At 42.3% G+C, this 24,058-nt stretch overlaps 1 protein-coding gene across 1 annotated transcript in view; it reads left to right on the top strand.

Moving 5' to 3' along the window:
• The window catches only part of Spon1 (spondin 1), a 274,956-nt gene that overhangs the window by 52,729 nt on the left and 198,169 nt on the right, over positions 1–24,058 (top strand). The window contains exon 3 of the mRNA XM_028768082.1: positions 16,812–16,945. Within this exon, the coding sequence (XP_028623915.1) occupies positions 16,812–16,945 (134 nt within the window). The remainder of the gene's footprint in view (positions 1–16,811; positions 16,946–24,058) is intronic.

A 24,058-nucleotide genomic window follows, 5' to 3' on the forward strand; every position in this document is an offset into this window, starting at 1 on the left:
AAAAAACAGAAATAAATAAAACTGTTATTTTTTTCTGTCTGTGTGGTAACCCTGTCATCTAGTCTCACCTCCCATTTGACTTGTGAGACCAGAATCAAAAGGTGCTTCTAATCCAGGAGGCCATCTGTCCACCCTTGCCAGTGAGCTGAATTTGCCAACTCCCACTCTGGGGCTCTTGGGAGAGGCAAGATAAGTTGTATTCTGATAAAGCCCACAGCCTAGCTAATCTGGTGAATCTGGGAGGCTGGGTCCATGGGAAATTGTACCTCCACAAGGCAGATCTAGCCCCCTGTCTGTCTGGTGGAGGTGTTTCTGTCAGACATAAGGATAGAGTAGGAAAGAAAAACATAGACAATCCAAAGGTTTTAAGGACCTGATTGGGATCAGTTTTCCTCTGTATATGAGGGTTGCCCTCACTAGTTCCTCTCTGCAGAATTCCAGATCCTATCTCCACACACAGGGGCTTGGTGGAGCTAGGATATGGTAGCAAGGTCATAGATTTGGAGCCAAACTTCTTGCTGGGAGTTCACTGTGAGTTTGGAGAATCTGATTATTTCCTTTTGCGAGATGGAGAGGTACTTCCCTCCCAGGGCGGCTCCAGACTTTAAAGGAGTAGATGGGATGAATGCATATAAACCCCAGTGACTGGAAACAGAGGGGCTTCAGCAAAACGCCATTTTCACTCCTAACATTTTCTTTGCTGAAGGAAATTTGACCTTTGCAAACCCCACTTATGCACAAGAGACGCTCATTTGACCACCCCTGGAGATGTTCACAGGATACACAAAGGTGTCTGAGCGATTCAGGCAGATCAGGATGGAAACATATACATGGTGCTGAGCTGATCATAAATCTGAATGAAATAATTATGTAAAGTATTCAAGAGCAATTCCACAGGAAGATGCCTCATCTGCCTTGATGGCCTTCTCAATCACTCATTTTTAGTATTGCATTATACAGTTCTCTGGCAATAATTATTAAACATTTCAACTGCGCTGTGATATAAAACTTAAAAGGCTGATTTATTCCCTAGGCATTAGCCTACCTAGTATAAAATTTCCTGTTTATATGGTTCTATTTGTTTAAACCTATTTATCAGAGCGATTTTCTAGCACTGAGTAGAAACGGATGCCCCCTCCATGTGTGAGGGATGGGGGCGAATGAGGTGCTATCCAGTCCTGTGTGATGTGAGCCCAAGCCCCCTGCTTGCTAGCCCCAGCTTGTGAATCTGTAAAGAGGGAACTATTCCCACTTCACATGATCGTTGAGATAATTATGTGAAATAAATATGAAGTGCTAAGAGAAATGAGAGATATGTCCTACTAAATACTAGATGCTATCGCTAGGATTGTATGGCACTTATAACAGAGACTTGTCCCAGTACATGAACATCAATCCCTTGCCAGGCATCGGTCCCGAGGGTGCTGACAGAGCTCAATTGTGGGACATAACTTGGTACTCCAGGCACCTAGACAGGCATGTTTTTAAATAAGCATGGCACAGGCAGATTGGGATGGAGGGATGGAGAGGCAGATGACTTTATCAAGGTCACTAAGTTACCAAAACAGAAGCCTGAACCAGGTCTGCACATCACCAACTCTTGAGTTCTCCCTTCATGACCCCAGGCTTCCTCTGAGGAAGCCAAGTGGCATATTTCACCCATCTGGAAGGGGAATTCTGCTTTCTGTTCCAGAATTTTCTAGAGAAGTGATTTTTTTTTTAATCATCTTGAGGATTTCCCACTCTAGGTAAATAACTTTATCTCCATTCTTCTTAGCATCTTCCAGTGTCTTTTCTCTGGGGCCACAGTGGATGATCCAGAAGCGCTGGAGAGATGGGTCAGTGGTTAAAAAAGTTACTGGTTACTCTTCCAGAGGACCTGTGTTCGATTCTCAGAACCCACTGGGCTGCTTATAACCATCTGTAGCTCATCCAGTACCCTTTTCAGTTTCCATGGACAATACACACACACACACACACACACACCACTCATATATACAACATAAATAAGTAAATCTAAACTGAAAAGAATGATCAGGACTAGACTGGCGTACTCCTGGCATGCATACATGCACACACCTGCCCCAGGTCCAAAAGAGCTGTCCAGTGTGCTCCAAGCTCCCCAGCTGCTGCACTGGATTTAGGGGTGGGCCAGTTGGCATGGTGCCCTGCATACCAGGCTGCAAGGAGCAGAACATGGCTGGAAATGTACTGAGATGGAGGAAATGGCCTTTCTCAGAATTGTTGACAGCTAACATGACAGGAGAATGATAATGATAGTATTTATGATAATGATACACAGTGATTCTAACACACGCGGTGATAGCTTTGTGCCAGGGACCTCTTAGTGCCTTTGTTGATTGACTCATTAAAACCCTTCCAGCCCGCTGAAGGGGATACTGTCATTACCACCCATTCTACAGAAAAGAGAATCACTTAGTACGAAAAAGATATGCTGACAGTGAACAAGGCTGCTGGGCCTGGCCAGACCCTACACCTACAGCACTGTCTGTTGGCAGAAGCATCCCCAATCCCTACAGAGTACTTGAGTGTGAAGAATTGGTATGGGCTCTGCCTCCAGGCCTCTGAGATGTGATGCATGGGTCAGGGCCAGGCTTGTGCTTAGGGGCATAAGAAGGAGTACTGCTGAGCCTACAGTTTTTCAAGATTCCTTCTCCCACGCAGCACTCAGCCTCTTCCTCCAAGTGAATGTTGGGCAAATATTTAGAGAACATCACTCTGAAAGGAGGCCAAGTCAGCCCAGTGCACCCACACTTCTTGGTCCAGCCCTGCTCCCAAGCCTGGCTTACTCCGTTGGCTCCCTGTGTACAGCAACCCACACAGCATAAGGACCGGTTTAATCTGATGTTAATGGGAACGCGATCTGGTGGCTCTGGGAATGAGCTCTCAGTAGATTTGGAGCTTGTGTACCCAGGCAGGGAGGGGTTCCAGAGGGGCCACAGATCGTGTTTGTGGTTCAGTCACCTACCAGATCCCTGAGTGCTTCTTGGGTCTAGAAGCAAGAGAATACCCATAGGGATGATAAAATAAAGCAGAAAAAAAATCAGAGAGATGAATAAAACAAAGATAAGACTCTATTTAAAAAGACCCTAGTGAAACTGTAGAATTCTGGTAACGTTATAGAGGAAATAGGGCCTGAATCTTCAGAGGGACCCAGTTATACCAGGTGGGGTGGTGCACACCTGTCAGGCAAGCATTCAGGTGGTGAGGTAGGAGGATCTTGAGTTTGAGGTCAGTTTGAGCTACATAGTAGGTTTGAGAGCATCTTGGATCACATGAGGAGACCTTATGTCAGAAAACAATAACAAACAAACAAACAACAAACAACAACACAGAAAGGACAGAAAAAAGGGGAGGCTGTCCATCCAAAGCCAGCAACACAGCCCTTGGGATTGTTTCTGATGGGTTTGGAAGAGCTTGCGAAAGTGTTGAGGTTTTTAGCACACACACAAAGCAAACACAGCTTGTTACAAATTTCCCAGTACAGATGGAAAGGCTACAAGGAAACAAACCAAACATTTGAAACAGTTGGGGTTATGTCTCCTTTACTTTTCTGTCTTTGTAAACTTTTCCATAAAAAGCTTACTGTTTGGAGCAATATAAATTAGCTCTTTAATATTAAGAAATCTACCTTGAAAGCTCTTTCATAAAAGACAGAAGTATCTGTCTTTCCTTCAGTGATTTTCAAATGAAAACAGCAAAACAAACAAACAGTAACAATTCTCTGGTGAGGACTAGAAAGATGGCTGTGAAGTTAGGAGTACTGGCTACTCTTGAAGAGGACCTAAGTTCAGTTCCTGGCACCCACGCAGTGGTTGACAACCTTCTGTTCTGCCTGGAGACCTGGTATCCTCTTCTAATGTCTGAGGGAACTACACATGTGTGGTACACAGACATACATGCAGGCAAAACACTCACACAGATAAAATTAGAACAAAAATAAACCTTACAAAGGCCCGAACGATAGACTAGTAATAGGTAATCTAACGGGTGACATTTTTTTTTGGATTCTTTCAGTTTTTATTGTAGTTAAAATTTTGATCCTAGGAAGACTCAACAACAGCTAATTCTGTTTAATCTTACATTAATTTCAGAAAAACTAAAGTTATAAAATGTAGCCACTAAGGATGATCACAGTAGTCTCTAACTGTAACTAACATATGCTCAGCATTTTGATATTTGTTAGTTAAATGAATAAAGTGGACTATGTTCCAGCCAGAAACAATTTATTGAGATTATATATTGAATGGAAAAAGAAGGATGGTTATGATATATTACAGAATGTAACAAGATATCTGAAAGGCAGATTATGAGATAGGAAGTACAATATAATCCTGCATTCTAGAAATGCACATATATATATATACACACACACATATATATAATGTATATACATGTATATGTATGCATATATAACGTATATGTAGGTGTGTATGAAAAGATATACACAAAGATCAATAACAGCTGTAGTGTGATACAATAACAAGTAATCTCTCTCTCTCTCTCTCTCTCTCTCTCTCTCTCTCCCTTTCTCTGCCTTCTGATTTCCCTATAAAGAACCATTGCTGCTAATGTAGTAATAGTAAGGGTCATTTATTTCTGCTTCCGTGTAGGATGTCTCCTAGGTTAGTCAACTACTGGTACTGAGGGAATGTCTGTTCTCAGAGATCTGGAGCATGCCTGGTTAGGATAGGGGTGCTTGCCATGAAAAGGGTATTACAATAGACTGAAGGCAAATGTTCTAGAGGCTTTATGAAAACTATTTCAAGACAAACAAGATGGATTTTATTACTATTTGCATTTTGCTGGAATGCTGAAGAGCATTCCAGAGGCTTGTCCCGAGTCACTCACCTAGAAAATGGCAGAGCTGTGTTTGGATCCAACCTCACCTGACTCAGAAACCACTGACACATAAACTACAAAAAAAAAAATCATTATATTCAACTTCCCATCATAATATGTTTTCATTTTCTCATCTTCAGTGTTAAAGAAAGAAACCTAGACTGAAAAGAATGGCTATTGTTTAAATAGTGGCTACCATGGGAGAATTCCCAGGTCCGGTAGGGACAGGGCTCAAGTGTGAAGTCAGTTAGGGTTGTGGAAAGAAGAGCGGGCTCATGCAGATCCAAAGCTGTTTTGGAAGAAGCTGGTATTTTCTGAGGAGCAAAGCGCTGTTGGGAGTGTTCTCTGAATCCAAGGAACAGCTCCTTCTGTTCAATGCTTAATTACCATCTGGCCACTGAGATCGAGGATAAACAGCCATATTTACCTGAAGTGGCTTCCATAGCTAGGAAAACATTCTTTGTTGTTTGAGTTCTGGTCCAGGGGCCTTAGCCTTCTCCCCACCTAGACTCTGTTAGAGTTCAACTGGACCAAACTAGGCCTTGGGTTTAGATAGCTTTGGGGTAAGCAGCAAGACCAGAGCACACTGAGCTTCTTGTCACGGGTACAATGATGTGATCATGTTAAACACCTGTCGTACAGTAGATTTTAATTAAATATTTGATGCCTTCGACTTTCCCCACGTGGTCAACCAGACTTGGGGCTCAGAGCAGGGCTGTAGTGTGAAGTTCATTAGGACTGCAGAGAAGAGCAGGCTCATACAGATCCACTGCTGTTTTGGGAGAAGCTGGTATTTTCTGAGGAGCACTAACTCCTCTTCCACTCTTCAGAAGTTCTTTGTGACAATAAGCAAATAGAATCTCATTTGTGCAAATGCAATAAACTCTGTTAGAAATCCACAAAACTGCACAGGGGGCCCTGAGTACCATTTAGGAAAATATAAAGCAAAAGGCTGTTTATTTAAATTAAATACTTGGTGTTTTGGAACAAGATGTTTAGTTCTGAGCTCCTCTTGTGCATGTGGTTCTGTGGGACAAAGCTTGACTAGATAGAAACTTCTTGTGTAACATTTGAGGGATGATGCCACAGGAAAGTGGCAGCGTAGGTAGAGGAGAGAGTGGGCATTCCAGCCAAGGAGCCCTGTGCTCCAGCCCAGGCTCGGCCACTCTGGGACTTGCAACATTGTAGCAGCTCCCCCAATAGTATTTCTTCTTCAGTGTCTGCGGGGAATTGGCAACAATACATGTAAAGTCTCTTGCCAGAAGAAGGCACTATAAAATACTAGCTGTGACTAGTGTCAAGGCCATTAACAGTATCTAAGAAAGCAACATGCAAAGTCAGAAGTCCTGGGAATGCAATGACAGGGGATAGACAGAGACTGTAGCCAAGCCAGAGATGCAGGGATCTCACAGCCAAAGGGAGGGCAAGTTCATTTGGCCCTCCATGTCCGCACCAACTTAGGGTAGAAAATAGTTTTTAATAAAATATTAAAACATATGCATAGTTGTTACTATTTTCTAAACAGTAGGCTGTAATAACTACTTCCATTCTATAGGTATTGCAGGCAATCTAGAGAGGATAAAATTATAAGGAAGGGTATGCATATATTATATGTAAATACTGTGCAGTTTTACACATTGCTGGAACCAGTTCCCCACTGACCCTGAGGCTAGCTCCATACATCCTTCTTAAGGACACATCTGATATGTGCCAGGCACCACACTAAGTGCTGAAGAAATATGGATTTTTAAAAGACTTAGGAAGTAGGAATTGACCAAGCGTTGGCAGGAGGAAGCACACAAGCAGAGAAGCTGAAGACAGAACAGGAGTAGAGAGGTAGGGCCGAGTGAGGCTCTAGGATAGGTAGAAGGGCAGGATCAAACTGCCAAAGATGTTAGTCTGGGTTTAAGGAACAAGACTTTAAAACTTGTTGCATAGTTTTTAAAAGGTTCCTATGGAAAATTCAGAGTAAGGGGAGAGAGTGGGTTTATATCAGTCCAACTTAGACTAGGCAATAGTTAAGGTGGTTGGAGAATCCCAAGTCCTGTCTGAGAGATAAAATAGTGTTGAGGGGGAGCAGGGCGGGATGAGGACAATGGCAGAGCTAAGGATGACATTTATTGGGGTAGGACCAAGTCAGAAACATGATTAGATCAGTTATTAACAAGGTGGCTTTGAAGTGTGTGTGTGTGTGTGTGTGTGTTTAATAAATCCCAAAGTAAATGAAACTGAAGGATAGAAGGTTGAACCTAGAGCTCAGAGAGACCAAGACCTGAAAAGTCAACTCCAGAATCCCTCCACAGAGGTAGTAATTAAAGCCATGAGTTGAATGAGAACACCTGCAGAGACAGAACAAAGGCAGATGGGAGAGGGTTTAGCTGTGAGCCTGGAGCTATTGAGGGCCAGCAGAGGAGGGCGAGTGGGCAGAGAGAGCAGAGAAAGAATAATGGATGGGCAAAGCCAGGATGGGCATAGGCAGAGACCACGAGGGAGATAAGTCTCGGTGCAGAGTAGGGTGAGAGCTATGGTAAGAACAGGACCAGTGGATTAAGCATTGCAGAGGGTTTAGCCAGAGACATGTTGAAAGTATGCACTGAAAATACACAGAACTGGGTTTAAGAACGTCTTGGAGGTGAAGGCAGTAAGTTTAGTCTAGTTGTTCAAGTGACTGGGCTGTGATGGAGGGAAGAAAGGTAAGATCAGATCATAATGGGGTTGGGGGAGGCTAAGAGAGGGTCTTTCAAATGGGAAAGCATGGAATGTGCTTAAGAGCTTCACCGAAAGGATTTGGTTGAATCTGGAGAAAAGGGACAAGTGATGGTGTCAGGAAACAAAGAAGGTGTGAGAGAGAAGGAATGTGTCTCTGTCAACACAGATACGAGGAGAGCCGGGTGGTGGTGGCTGAGAACGAAAGAGCCTGTCCAGATAATACTGAGCTGTTTGCTTCTGCAAGGCTGGAGGGTAAGTGGGAGAGAAGAGCGTGGGAGAGAAGAGAGGGAGGTTGGAGGAAGATTTAAACCTCCGCTGTGACTGGGAATGAGATGGGATTTGGCACGGGTATGCGGCAGAGGCGGGGCAGCACTGGGGTTGGGAGACAATAAGGCTGGACTCTGCTGACCAGACCCCAAAACTCTGTGAAGTAGCACAAAGATTTTCTTTATCAAACTAGAAAGATACGGTGGCCACCACAATAAGGGGCTTGCATACACCCTTTGAGAATAAAAACACAAGGATCTAGCATATGCTGATGAAGACAGTCAAGGAGGGAAGACTTCCATGACTTTCTAGATGTCAGAATATATTGTAATGCAATGTGGGGATGGTGGCATGGGGGCGGGGGACAGGGACAAAATAGAAAGGCCAGAAACAAGTGAGTTTGGAGAAACCTGGTACATGTTAAGATTATCCTCACTGGCTAGCAAAGTCTTAGTTTTGTTTCTTGACCCAGAACCACTAACAGCAGCTCTTTGTGGATAAAGGGGTGTGGTTCAGTGGTAGGACACTTGCTGAGCATTTGGAAGAGCCTGGATTTGATCCCCAACACTGCAAAAGTACCCTTTTTATCTGACTTGGATAATAAATTACTTTCACTCTGCATGAAGAAGGCAGGGGTGGGGTGGAGAGGAGAAGGTGCCATTAAAAGTAGGTGACTCTGGTTGCTGGTTTGGCATGTAAGTTGCTGAAAGCCACATTGTCCATTCTGAATGAACAGAAAGAAAACCAAAACAAGTCTTTTGAGGACCTGCAGAAAAGTAGGTCAACAAAGGGAGCACTAGCATCTGAGTGGCTGTAACCCCTGAAACTCCACATGCTAGTTCATGCTCTCCAACTTGTCTGTATTAAAGATAGGCTTTGGACATGATTAGATCATGAGGCCATCAGGAGTTGATTCCGGCCCTTTACAAGAGGTCTGAGGGACCGTCCCCCACTGTGTAAGGGTGTGGTGCAATGAAGCCCTCTGTGAAGAGCAAACACTGAATCTACAGCACCTTGGTGTTGGCTCCCAGCCTCCAGATTTGTAAGAAGTACAGCACATTGCTTATTAGGCCTGGTCTATGCTGTTTTACTATTATGCTTATTAATTAGGCCTGGTCTATGCTGTTTTACTATTTTTTTTATTAATTAGGCCTGGTCTATGCTGTTTTACTATTATGACCTGAGAGGAACTAGAGAAAGAGCCACTTGCTGTCGCTAATGTCAAAGAGGCAGACAAGCAAGTAAACAGAATCACCACTTAACAAAGCAAAGACCTCCATGGCAACCCTGGCCAGGGCAGGAAAACCTGCCCTGAGGCAGATGAATTACTGGGGGGGCTCCCTGGGCATCCTTCCAAGAGCTAAAAGCACCAGAGACCCAGACATGAGGAGGTCCGAGAATGTTTTGTGAGTTTAACACCAGAAGATCTACCAAGCTCTCAACAATGGAAAATGAAGGAAAATCTCTTCATGTATCTAGTGCTTTGTAATAGCTAAGCATTCTTCTCTTAATCATGCCTGTTGGTAGAAGGGGACATGCCAACCCTAGGCAAGGGAAATACCTAGCTCTAAGACCCTATTCCAGCCAAAAGTGGAAAACTGTGATGTTCAGATGAAATTTCTAATCCAGGGTCACTCTCACCAAAGGATAGAGACCCAGCTACAGGACTGTAGACCACTTCCTTTCCTACTGCATCCCATAAAAAGTCTTATGTCTGGCAGTTCAATGACCCCATTTATCACACCTCCCTTCCAACAGGAAAGGATAAGGCCCATTAAAGGAAAAACAAAAACAAAAACAAAACCCAAAAAACCACGGTTCAAAGAAACTGACCAGAATCGGGATAGAGTCAGATAAAGCAGGAAGTCTGGGATTAAAGTAGGAATTTTAAAACAGTGCAATTAAAATGCTAAGCTCACAACAGGTGAGAACAGGTGAGAAGGAAATGGAATGATGGCAAATCTCCCCATCAAAAACAGTGTGACAGAAGTGAAGAATGCCTTCGATGGATTTGCTGACAGACAACACGGCTGAGGAAGGAATCTCTGAGCTTAAGATGCATCTCTGAGAATTTGGGGAAGGAAAAAAAAACAGAGGAAAAAATGAGGAAAAACACAGTAGCTAAGAATTTTTGATGAGCACAAAGGGTACAAAATGTGTGTCTTGCGAGTCTGGGGAGGAGGAAACCAGAAGAGAGTTACAGTTTTAAGTTGGGTACCACACCCCAGACCTAGGAAGTAGAAACAGGGAGCCTTAAGTCAGCCTGGGCTGCATAAGTAGACCCTGTTTAAAAACAAACAAACACAAAGAAAAACAAAATGCCAACAAACCAAAGGAAAGTTGAAAATAAACAATGAAGGGATTTAACATGCTTTAAATGTTCAGGGAAAGAAAGAAAAAACAGAACTCCAAACCAAGAATTCTGTACCCTGTAAAATTGTTCTTAAAAAGTGAAGATATAAAGACTTTCTCAGACAAATAAAAATTGATGGGATTTGTTTCTAGTTAGAACTGCATTTCTAAAAATGGTTTTTAGAAGGTATTCAGAGAGAAGGCAAATGATACAGCTCAGAAGAACATCAGAAAAGAAATGTGAAGACAAAAAAAAACCCTCTTTTTTCTTAATAGATCTAACAGGTGACAACTTGTTCAGAACAAAATCAGCAGTGTACGTGTGTGTGTGTGTGTGTGTGTGTGTGTGTGTGTGTGTGTGCTAGGAGCTCATATGCAAGCTTCTGTTTAAAAGAAATGAACAACAATGACAACATAAAGATGAGAGAAAGGAATTGGGAGCCTTTGTTATCATAAGGCACTTACAGTACTCTGAAGCAGTCTGCTGTAACTTGAAGGTGGGTTTTTATCAACTATAAATGTATGCTGCAATTTGTAGGATACCCATTAAAAACAGGTTTTTTGTTTCTTTTTATTTGGGGTGTATGTGTATGTAGTTTTTGCATGTGTGACCTGGGGGTGGGGAGGGGGAGCAGGTAAAAGTGCCCAGGCAAACACATGTGGGAGGGACAGTGGTCAGCAGGTGGATGTCATCCTCTTTTTCTCCCCATGAGTGGGTTGAGACAGGCTGACTCCATGGCAGGCTTCACATTGGCAGTGAAGGAGACTAGGCCTAAATCTCTGTTTCCAAGAACTGAGCAACTCCAGCCAAGTCAGTTTAAAACAACAACAACACCCAGGCTTCAAGCAGCTAGTCAAAAACTTAAATAATGTAGTTCCTGAAGAAGAGACAACAATCCTTCTATGTATGTAAACACAGAGCATCAAAAACATTCAGGGCTAAAACCTCAAGGAAAAGCTAAACCCCTGTTGTAACTGGAGACCACAGCACACCTCTAACAGAAGTGGACAGATCCAGGAAGCTGGGGAAAGAGTGTTGAGAACTTAGTTGAATTCAACAGTACCATTGCTTGCCTGATACCTGGCAGCATTGACCACCTCCCCTGTGAACAGTACCTTCCACAGTCTTAGGTCTATATGGTATGTTTGCCAAGCTAGAGTACATCCTGACCCCTAAAACAAGTCCTCACTAATTTAAAGGAACAGACATCACATAAAGCCCATTTTCAGTCTACACCAGAATTAAGCAGCAAGCCAATAACAGCAAGTTTGAAAATTCCAAAACACTTGGAGGGTAAGTAGCCCATTTCTAAGAAGAACTTTTTACATATTTCAAATAAGTGAACAGAAAAATACAGCTTACCAAAATATGTGTGATGTTATAAAAACAGTGCTTAGAGGGAAATTTACAAGACTGAATGATATTATTCAATAAAGATCTGAAATGCAACGGTCTGAGCTTTTACCTTAAGAAAATAGAAAAATTATAGCAAATGAAATCTAGGACATTTTCAAAAAAACAAATACTTTTTTAAAGTAGTAGAAATCAATGAAATTGAAAATATGAAATCAGTAGAGAAAGATAACAAGGCCCAAATCTGGTGGGTTTTTTTTTGTCTGTTTTGTTTTGTTTTGTTTTGGTGTTGTTGTTTTAAGATTACTGAGTTGGACAGCCTTCAATCAGTCTAAGAAAGAAAAGATACCAATTACTGAAGTAGAAACTAAGGAATGGATATCAGTACAGATCCTAGGGTTACAAATATGAACAACTCTTATAACCACAAATTTGATAACCTGAATTGAAACAGCCCAATTTCTCTTTTTCTTTAGATTTATTTACTTTCATAAGTACATTGTAACTGTCTCCAGACACACCAGAAGAGGGCATTGGATCCTGTTACAGATGGTTGTGAGCCACCATATGATTGCTGGGAATTGAACTCAGGACCTCTGGAAGAGCAGTCAGTGCTCTTAACCGCTGAGCTATCTCTTTAGCCCCCCAATTTCTAAAAAGATATAATCTTCCAAAACTCATATCAGAAGAAACAGACCTAGGTCTCTTAAAGAGATCAAATCAATAATTAATAATCTCTCAAAACAGAAAAAAAAATAATAACTCCACACCTGGACAGAGTCACTGGTGACTTATTAAAGAATAAATTTGAGAAGGAATTGGTGTGAATCGTGGGAGGAGTTGAAGGAGGAGGAAGGCTACCGCAAATGATATAATTCTCATATATAAAATTCTAAAAAATAAAAATGTAAAATGTATAAATATAAAATATGAATACAAAATATAGGAATACAAAGTTTTATTCAAAAATTTATAAAAAAGAATTGTGCATTGTGATATCTTCTTTAGTGACTGTGCCAGCTAATTTTATGTCAACTTGACACAAGTTATAGTCCTCTGAGAGGAGGGTATCTCAATTGAGAAAATGCCTCTGTAAGGTCAGGCTGCAGGCAAGCCTGCAGGGCATTTTCTTAGTTAGTGGTCGATGTGGTAGGACCCACTGATGTGGGTGGGACCACTCTTCAGCTTGTGGTCTTGGGTTTTATTATTTATTTATTTATTTATTTATTTTTGGTTTTTTCTCTTTTTTTTCTTTCGAGACAGGGTTTCTCTGTGTAGCCCTGGCTGTCCTGGAACTCACTCTGTAGACCAGGCTGGCCTCGAACTCAGAAATCTGCCTGCCTCTGCCTCCCAAGTGCTGGTATTAAAGGTGTGCACCACTTCTTCGCAGGAGTCCTAGGTTTTGTAAGAAAGCAGGTTGAGCAAAGCCATGGTAATCAAACCAGTAAGCAGCATGGCTTCTGCATCAATTTCTGCCTCCAGGTTCCTGGTCTGTTTGAGTTCCTTGCTCTGACTTCATTCAGTGATGGATTATGATGTGGAAGTATAAGTCAAATCAACCCTTTCCTCCTCAACTATTGTTGTGTTTCATCACAACAATAGTAACCCTAAGACAAGTTGGTACCAGGATTGTGGGGTATTGCTGTGTCAGATCTGACCATATGATTTTGGGATGATTGTGGAGGGACTTTGGAACTTTGTGGTGGAGAATTGTTGAGTGTTTAAACTTTGATGGGCTGTTCTGTGAGAGTTTGTAAGAAAAAAACAACACTGAAAGAAGTGCAGAAGGTGGTGGCCTAGCTTATGAAATTTCAAAGGGAAGTTTGAAAATCCTTTAATGATTCTATCAAGACAGTTTTCTATTTTAAGAATCTGTGGTTCTGGTTAGCTCGAGCTGAATCAGCTGTGATTACGAAGAGGTCAACATCATCAAGGTGAAGTCTTCTGGGAAGTGTTTGCTCAGGGTCAGCACACAGAAGCTGTGTTCCAAGGATGCCCAAGGTTGTATCTCCTGCTGACAGTTGAACTTGGTAGTGTAGAGGTTACCCAGGTGGTACTGGTTTTGAAGGCGTGAAGGAGTTATGGATAGCAGCTGTGACTTGGCATTGTATGGCAGTTAGAGCCCCTGAAGAGAACACAGGAGAGGCAAGCACAGCCAGTATAAGCAGCAGAAGACTGGCACTTTGGTGATGCTGGCACATGGGACAACCACCAAGATCAGCAGTAGCGGTGGAGTAAAACCAGCCACACACAAAAGACAAGCTGTCTGTATTGTAGAGGGGCAGAGCCAGAGAAGTTAACCAAGTCTTTTTAGAGGAGCCCAGAAGATCATGACTGGATCCCAGACATTGGACATCCAGTTATTTATACAGTTGGAGTTTGGTTTTACTTTGTTAAGTTTGTGACTGTGCCCTGGTTCTTCCTTTTTGAAGTAAGAAAGTATTTAATTTATTTTTGATTTTACAGGAGCCCACAGTTGAGAGACTTTAAACTTTTAAAGAGATGTGGGAGTTTTACAAGGACTTTGGATTTTAAAAGAGAATTTTGGTGTTTTAGAGAGTCTTTGAACTTTTAAGTATTTGAATTTTTAAAGACTGCAGGACTTTTAAAAGTTGAAAGATTTTTTATTGTGATGTCAATATTAACGTGTGATCTTGAGGATGAACAAGAAAGGAAAGGTTGTGGCTTACCACTGATATGTTTGTGTGTCAAGATGACAAGGGGTTAGTTGTGCTGGCTAATTTTATGTCAACTTGACACAAATTATAGTCATCCAAGAGGTGGGAGCCTCAATTGAGAAAATGCCTCCATAAGATCCGGCTGTAGGGCGTTTTCTTTTCTTTCCTTTTTTTTTTCTTTTTAATAGTTGAAGAAAAGGTTTTTTATTGTAGATATGAGGTAGAGTACATCCCCTTGTATTCCATACGAGCCAGAGGCATCTGGGAGAGTCCAGAGCAGAGGGAGAAAATAGTAGACTAAACATGACCAGCAGACTGAATGTTCCCACGAGATGGGGAAAGTGGGAGAGGAAAGGAAGAAAGAAAACAGTAGACCAACAAAGAGGACCAAGAGGGCACATGTGTGCCTGAAATGGAGGGGTTGTATAGGAATGAGAAGCCAGGGAAAGGGAAGCCCTTGGGCTGGAGAGGTTTAGTGGAGGGAGGGGGTGGGATGAGAAGAACTGAGGAGAGCCATAAGTGACCAAGTGTAGCTGGAGGCCAGCCTGTGCTTTGCTATGCTAATAGGCACCTCAGTTAGCCATTTGTCCCAAGTATCCCTTAGACCAGACAAAATGGTCACCCAACTCTTTCTACCCAGGATCCTCCTCACCAGACCAAGCATGTCAACAATAGCTCCTCTCCCTTGTTTTCATGTGCAGACCCTGTCAATCTTCCTTTGCGGCTTCTCTAATCGCATGCTTACCATTCTCTTGCCTTCCCCAAGCTCCACTTGGGGAAGATGCCTCACTAGTTTCTCTTATGAACACTGATGCAAAAATACTCAATAAAATACTCACAAATCAAATCCAAGAACACATCAAAAACATCATCTACCATGATCAAGTAGGCTTTACCCCAGGGATGCAAGGATGGTTCGATATATGAAAATCCATCAATGTAATCCACCATATAAACAAACTGAAAGAAAAAAGAATCACATGATCATTGCAGTAGGTGAAGAAAAAGCCTTTGATGAAATCTAACACCCTTTCATGTTAAAATTCTTAGAGCGATCAGGGATACAAGGTACATACCTAAACATAATAAAAGCAATATACAGCAAGCCAATAGCCAACATCAAATTAAATGGAGAGAAACTTAAAGCAATCCCACTAAAATCAGGGACAAGTCAAGACTGTTCACTCTCTCCCTATCTATCCAACATAGTACTTGAGGTTTTAGCTAGAGCAGTAAGACAACTGAAAGAGATCAAGGGGATGCAAATTGGAAAGGAAGAAGTCGAAAGTATCGCTATATGTGGATGATATGATAGTATACGTAAGCAGCCCCAAAAATTCTACCAGAGAACTCCTAAAGCTGATAAACACCTTCAGCAAAGTGGCTGGATACAAAATTAACTCAAAAGAAAAATCAGTAGGACATTTTTAAAACTAGCAATTGATGAAGGAAGAGCTCAGCCCATTGTAAGTATTGCCTGCCATCCCGGGGCTGGTAGTCCTGGGTTCTATAAGAAAGCAAGCTGAGCAAGCCAGCAAGCAATACTCCTCCATGGCCTCTGCATGAGTCACCAGGTTCCTGCCCTGTTTAAGTTCCTGCCCTGACTTTCTTCAATGATGAAAAAGTGTAAGCCAAATAAACCTTTTCCTCTCCAACTTGCTTTGTGTCCTGATGTTTCATCATAGCCATAATAATCTTAACTAAGACATTGGGGAACCCCCTGATAAGTTCCCCATGCTCCAGTAAATGACTTCCCTTATATGCTCATGTAAGCAACTCTAATTAAACCAGAGGACACACACACACCACGAAAGCAGGAGAGGTACTTGTTGGAATGAAGAATTTCCATGGAAGAGGGAAGGGAGATAAGAGAGGGTGATAGGGATTGAAATTAACTAAGAGTTATTTATAAGAACATGAAACTGTCAATAAGAAATAAAGATAATAAACAGTTGGATACAGCACCTTTCACAAACTATTCTTATTATATACTCCTACTACAGGGTTATACAAGGAGGCAGAAGGGCTGAATGACATGATTTGGGGGAATGAGAGTGGCTACTATCTTGTTTGTAGTGTCCTTCAAAGTCACCATGATTAATTTAGGAGAATATGGAGACTATCAATGAAATAGAAGGCCTAAGTAGAAGGTATTCAAGTCGGTATGTCTGGAAGCTGGTGACTTCTGTGCTTTTGTCACAAGCACTTTAAAACATTTTAAAGTTCTCAAACTGCAGCTCAGCAACAAGATTCAGTCATAAGGCGCTTGCCAGTCTTCCTCCTCCTCCTTCTCCTCCGCCTCTGAAGCAAGACAAGCACAGGTAGTTGTAGAACAGTAAGCCAGATCATCCCCTAGCTGTCAGTGCTGGTGCAATGTCTGGGCCCAGAGAACACAAATGTGCCAGATCTTTGTAATCATATTGTGCCAGGGACACTGCGCCAGGCACTATTCTGGGGCCTGTGGGTCAAAGGTTGTCAATGCAAAATGACAGGTCAATAAATAAAGAGTCAATTCAGAGTCCCCAGAGTCATCTGCAGACCCAAGTGTGCTGCATTTTAATGTATTTATTTTCCTCTGGTCTTCACAGATCATAGATGAAGAAGAGACCCAGTTTATGAGTAACTGTCCCGTGGCCGTCACTGAAAGCACCCCTCGGAGGAGGACACGGATCCAGGTGTTTTGGATAGCGCCACCTACAGGGACAGGCTGTGTGATTCTGAAGTAAGTGATCCTGGACTTTTCACCCACCTCTCTGCAGTTATCAGACACTTTCTGTGTGTCTGCAGGAAGAAGTGTGGCTTCTGGGGGATCGGGTAAATACTTCTCTGGATCTTCTGTTTTCTCCATTCTAAATGCATAAGGATTTCTTCATCTCTGTCTGTATCCAGTGTGATAAGTCTTCCAGTTACTCTCTGCATTCGTAGAAAAACATAATCCAACCGGGTGAATATAAGCCTGATTTCCCCACTTGGAATTTGACTTTTTTTCTTAGGATCCTAAGGATCCCCATTAATTGGCATCCTTAAACCGTGCTCTGGATACCCTGATGCCTCCATTTGCCCAGGCACTTTTTTACAAACCTATTTTCCACTTCAGTTGGTAGATGCTTGTGTAATCCACACCAGACCTTAGGCCGGATCTCCAGCACTGTGTATACCATAAGCAGCACACATCTGCAACACCAACACTTGGAAGTAGAGACAGGAGGATGCTCAAAGTTATCTCTGGCTACAGAGTAGGTTTGAGGCCAGCCTGGGCTATAAGAGACCATGTCTCAAAATAAGATATCATTGCTCTTGGCTGCCACCTCCGAGTCAGCCTCCTGAGCAGCCTGTGAGTGAATATGTGTGAGGGTGGGGAGTGGGGGTGGTTTAACGACCCAAAATCATCTCGTCTAAAAGACAGCATTGCCTCGAAGCTGCTTCTCCAAACTTATGAACCACAGAGCAATAGTTTTTGAGATATAAACAGATGGGCAGAAGCAATCATTTCCGTAGTCAAATAAGTTTATTAGATGCCATATACTGACTCTCCATCTTTCAGACTGATAACACATACTAGCATGGTTGAAGGCTTTGCAAAGTCCTACGAAAAACAAACAAACCTGTCTTTTTTCATTTCAGTGGCATGTCCACACTTACTGGAAAGATCCCTTTTTCAATTTTTTTCCTTCTCTTATGGCACCACTTATTCGAGGTAGATTTAAAGGCCAATTTCAATCGGTGAGAATTTTAGGATTTCAAACAGAAAAATGGTCAAGGGCAGTAGCAGGGCTCCAGTCCAAGCATCCGAGGCATTCTTGCTTTTTGGCTCAGTATGGTGGCACATGCTTGTAATCCCAGCACTTAGAAAGTAGAGCCAGGAAAATCAGAAGTTCCAGGTCTGCTTCAGCTACACGGAGAGACCCAGGTCACTCTCCATGAGCCCAGGCCCAAATGAGAAAGCTCGCTTTTTTATGTGCAGGGTTTTTTTTCATAAGCTTTGACTTTCCCAGCTATGGAACTGTCCCAAATGCCCCAAGGCGGCTTTTGTTGTTGTTTGTTTGTTTGTTTGTTTTTACTTCATTTGCTAAATGCAGATCTTCTGTGATTGATCTAGACCACCTCCAAGAGCTGCTGCTAAGGAGGCCTCCCATGACTTCAGTTGTAACTGACCAATAGGAAAAAAAAAAAACCCACAGAGGTTTTTGGAAGCACCTGCCTATTGTTAAATTTAGCCTTCCTTGGCCAATCTTTCTACCTATTTCCTGACAAGTTTCCCATTTAGAACTTAACTTACATTGATGGTCTAAAGACTTAAGCTGTAGGATTTTTAAAATGAAATATCGTCTATAAATCATAGTACTAAGCATGTGCTAGTTGAAATATGGGCCTAGAGGAAATAACCAAAGAACACTGAGAACAGAGACACTGCAAGCCCATGCAGCAGCTGGCAGCACAGCAGGAGAGTCAGTTGCCAGCTCTGGCTTTCAGCAGATCTTGAAAGGCAGGAGGGGGAGTGGAAAAGCCTTAAGGGTAGGGGTGTGTGTGTGTGTGTGTGTGTGTGTGTGTGTGTGTCTGGAAGTAAAGCATCTAGTGTGGTTAGAGTGGAGGGTACTTTTGGCTTTCCTAAATTGAGAATAGGGGATGTGATGGGGGAGTCACCAAGTGCTGAGGTGCTGGGGTTGAGGTGAGGTATTACAGTCCCATGATTCTTGTCACAGAAGACAAGAATCTTTGTGTCCATCTAGTCTCTCAGCCTGAAGACTGGCTTCCAAGATTCATGGTCTGATACCTAGATCCCTAATCCATTGTAGCCTGGTCGATTCATAGAGCCCAGGGCTCTAATGAATACAGCTAGAAAACAACAGACGGGTTGGGTCACAGGTCTCTCTGCTCTCAAAGCCCTCATTTGTCTGGCCCTCATCCTTGGTTTGCTTTGCTTGCTTGTTTCCACAAACCAGAGACATTTGATCTTCTGGTGGAGTCCAGGAAGGCATCCTTTATTTACTCACTAACAGTCAACATATGTGAATGTGTGTTTCTCTGGTTTAACCATGAACATATGTGGCTTGTTCATTCACTCCTTCAACACACCCTTCTTGATTCACCCTTTCGGGATATCCAGGTATTGGAGGCGTCCAGGCCTGCCCCATCTCACAGGTCAAATGGGGAAGAGAAAACAACCAGCCAGTGTTTCTTATGTGCCAGGAGCTCAGCTGCACATGCAGCTCCTTGGCAGGCTTTGGCGAATTGATCTTCACAGCAAACTCACACCAGAGGAGGCAGGCTCCCTGGAGCAAACCAGCTCAGGAGGTTTACTCTTCCTTTCTCCTGAAGGAATTGTCTCTGAGCCGCTGTTCTTCATTTAAAAACTTATAATTCTATAGGTGAGACAGAGCCACAGTCACACTATATTAGAATACAGAAAAAGAAAAATCTCTAGCACTTCCCACAACAATCCCAGCATTCTTCCATGAAGGCAGCAATAGATACCAATTCTGTGGGTTTACTTTAAACTTTTCTGTGTTCATTTATATTTGGAAGACACATGGAGTACACATATGCCCTGACCTTGAATGGGTGTTCGCTCGGTAGAACTTATATCCATATCAGAATACAGATGCACAGTGGTATTTGATTCTTAAGCTACTGTACATAATCTGTAGTATGAATATGCTAATTACTCTCCAAGACGTTTACATTGAGACCCACTTACGGTGTTTTTTTTCCTGTTACAAGTAATGATCCACAACAGACATCTGAGTCCATGTCTTTTTGAGCAAATACTCAAACTTTTATCCACAGTAGCTGGTAAAGCACAGGATGGTAAGTAATGCAGATTGATGGTTTCCACAGACACCCCCATATTGTCCTTAAAAGCCTGACAGACATGCTCGATACCTGTGGGTAAAAGAGCCTATGTCTCTACCTACTTAACAGTCCCTAAGATTACCAAGTTTTAAGAGCCTTTCATGTGAGGGTTAAAATAATGTCACAGGTTTTCTTGCTTCGGTTGTATGCTAATGTAGTATCTGTTCTAATGTGTTTTCCCTGGGAAGGGCCGGTTCCTGTGCTTGTCCATTTTTTTCTAACAATGTATCTTTTTAAAGTGATTCTATATATTTACTTTCTTATTTTAAGTCATGGGTATGCCTTAAAAATACTTAAGATCCTGGCACATTCCTATAATCCTAGCATTTGGGAGCTAGAGGCAGAAGGATCAGAGGGTTCAAGGTTCTCCATGGTTATTTAGTAAAATCCAGCTTGGGCTACATGAGAGCCTGTCTGAAGAACACAAATAAATGGACAAATGGATCAATGAATGGATGGCTATATAAACAAAATACATCTTAATATAGTTTATATAGTTTAATACATCTTAATAATACATCTTAATATCTTTAATACATCTTAATATAGTTTATCTTAATATAGTTTATATAGTTTATAGATATATATTTATTTTTATATAGTTTATAAGAATATGGACCTTTCAAAAATACATTATTATTTTATATTTAAATGATATATTTATAATTTATTTTTATAGTCGATCTTTATATAGGCTAGGCAATAATACTTTATTAAAAGTTTCAAACAGGGGCTGGAGAGATGGCTCAGTGGTTAAGAGCACTGACTGCTGTTTCAGAGGTCCTGAGTTCAAATCCCAGCAACCACATGGTGGCGTACAACCATCCGTAATGAGATTCGATGCCCTCTTCTGGTGTGTCTGAAGACAGCTAGCTACAGTGTATTCATATATAATAAATAAATAAATCTTTAAAAAAAAAAGTTTCAAACATTTATCTCTGCTTTACTTTTAACTTTGTTCATTGGTGTTTTCTCATTCAAATGTTTGAAATTTAGGGATAGGGAGATGACTTAGGAGGTACAGTGCTTACTGTGCCGTGTGTGGACCTGACTTTGCATCTCCAGCATCCACAGAAAGGCTTCCTGGGCATGATAGCTCTCCAATAATCCCAGCACTCCAGAGGGAAAGACAGAGGCTCCCCGAAGCAAGCTGGGTAGTGAGACCAATTGACGAACAACTTTTTTAAGAGACTCAGCCTCAGTATATAAGGTTAAGAGAGACCAAGTAAGATACCAGCCGTCAACTCTGCCTACACTTACACATGTACTCACACACACACTTGTGACCCCACACATATGATTATGTTCTCTCTCTCTCTCTCTCTCTCTCTCTCTCTCTCTCTCTCTCTCTCTCTCTCTCTCTCTCTCTCTCTCTCTCTCTCCCTCTCTCTCTCTCTCTCTCTCTCTCTCTCCCTTTCTCCCTCCCTTCCCACATACATACAAATGTAGAAAAAAGTTGACATTTTATTTTTAAAAATGCATCTGTGCTTTACCATAGGAATTTAAATGTTATATCTTAATCAAAAAATATTTCAATTCCCAAGTTTATAAATGTTTTATATTTGTATTCCTACAGATTTTAAAATCGGCTTAGACCCTTTCTCTTCCTAGAATCTAACTTTGTTAATGACATAGTATCAGTAGGCCACAACAGAAAATGCATGGTCTGCCCCGCTCAAGATGAGGTGAAGAGGACAGTTGCAGGAAACATCTAAGTGGGGAAAAAATGACAATGGGTTGGGGGTGGAGCTCCACTATCCAGCTCTGAAGGCACAAAGGGAGTTAGGGGAGAAGAGATGATGCTCAGACCTGACAGAACTGATGCCTTTGTTAAGAGAAGCACCTAGCCTGAGGTAACTCCACAGAGACTCCAGCCTTATTGCCTTCTGTTTCCCTCTGGGTTCCCCCTTTGGCCTCATCACACACATAATGGCCCTAGAGCTCTTGAAAATTGTTCACACAGAACATCTATCCAAGTGAAGTCCAGAGGTGAAAGGCTGGGCAGCTCTCTGGAGGAGCAACCCAGAGATGGCAGCACAGCTGGGAATCAGAAAGCAGCCTTTTTCATAAAATGGAGTTAGCAGCCCTGATCCATTTGTTATGACTGTATTTTCCCAATGGCATGGATTGCTACTTCCTGGAAAACAGACTGTGTGCCCAGCTCTACTGAGTCCAGCTGCTCTTTTTATCTCTCCCTCCCTCCATGAATCCTGCACCGTTTTTAGCATAATTTTGTTTTGGTGACAAGTCATTGCTCCTTAATCTTCTATGTGTTCAAAATGTTCATGGTTATTCAAGCAGATTCATAATTCCAGGTGAATCATAAAATAAGTGTGCTCTGTTCAGTAAAACCCGATGCTGAGACGTTCAGTGACACTACACTAAATTAACAGTTCAGTGCGGGGAGAGCCATCGTCCCTGCTATTTGTTTTCTGGCCAAAACCAGAACATCGCCCTCCTGCTTCTCCAGGTCCTTTATCTTTTCATAGCCTCATGGGTTTTCTTCATTTAAGCCATGCGTTCTAAGCAGGCTTTCCCCCATGAATTCTGTTGCCTTTGTGAATGGGGTCTTTTACCTGGTTATGCCTTCTGATCACTCCTTGTGCTTACTGCCCTGAGTTTTCAACTTGGTCAATCCTGAATTCTCTCCATGGCCTTCATTCTTTGGAGATCGGGTATGATTGTTCACATCTGAAAACTCTAATAATGAATGCTTACCCATTCTGTTTCTTTTTATGTTTTGATTTTAATGGGAATATGCTGCATTTTATTTTAAAGTCTTTTATTTGCTTTAAAAAAAAGTTTAAAGTTGATGTCCTGAATAAAGTTTAGGAAGACTTTTTGTCTAGCTGGGCCAGTTTCCTTGCTTTTCATGTTGAAGGTAGCATTTCCAAGGCCAGCCATCCAGGACACCTGTCATAGACCCAAACTATATACCAGAAACTGAGACAACCTCGGCTCAGGCTATAAATAATGATCCTAACTTTCAAAACGCTTCTAGTCTAGTTGTGGTATAGATAAAAATATGTTTGCAAAAATTAGCAACCCCAAGATAAAATCAGGGACGAATTGAGCATGGTTAGAATTTAGAGAGAAGACGAGTGAGGACGAAGGGGAGCTTCTCAGAAATGTCAGCGTTAGATCTTGATGGTGGTGCTGAGCTTGGGGCAGATGGATGGACAGGAAGAGGTTACCCCAGGTGAAAGGAGCGTCAAAACCTCACTGGGAACCTGGAGGTGAGTACAGCTCTGAGAGGCAGTTAAAGACAGAGGTGCTGATCAGGAGGTCTCTGGGGGCCCAAATCCATTATCAAATCAGAGATGTCATCCAATGTCAACATGAAGAGACTGAACTTGATTCAGTGGCATCGAGGGAACTATTAGTGGTTATTAACCAGCGAGGCTCTGCAGCGGGAGGTTTTATTAAAGCTAACAAGGACGTTGAAGATCTAGTCATAGAGTTCTGGACAGACAAAAAACCAAATGCAATAATAACTATGAAGGCTTCTGTGGGGGTGTGGCTCAGTTGGAAGGGTGCTGGTGTAGCCCACAGGAGGCCCTAGACTCTGTCCCCAGCCCTGGATAAAACAGCTTGGGGGGCTCCTGTCTATAGCTCAGTACTTGTGAGGTAGAGGGTAGAGTCCAAGGTCATTCTCAGCTACAGAATGAGTTCTAGGCCAGCTTGAATTACAGGAGACCCTGTTGAGGAGGGAAGTGTGTGTGTGTGTGTGGGGGGGGAGTTGGTATTTAGTCTAGGCTCTGCCCCACAGTTACCTGGCAACAACCAGGTGTGCCTGACTCACTATAAAAGGGGCTGCTTGTCCCCTCCTCCCTCTCTTGTTCTTGCTTTTCTCACCTTGCCCTCTTCCCCCTCTTCCCCCACTCCCCTTACCCCCTCCTTGGCCAGCTTCCACTCCTTTACTCTCTCTCTCCCTCTCTCTCTCTCTCTCTCTCTCTCTCTCTCTCTCTCTCTCTCTCTCTCT

Source organism: Grammomys surdaster, unplaced genomic scaffold, assembly GCF_004785775.1.
Source record: "Grammomys surdaster isolate TR1022 unplaced genomic scaffold, NIH_TR_1.0 184, whole genome shotgun sequence".
Taxonomy (NCBI): domain Eukaryota; kingdom Metazoa; phylum Chordata; class Mammalia; order Rodentia; family Muridae; genus Grammomys; species Grammomys surdaster.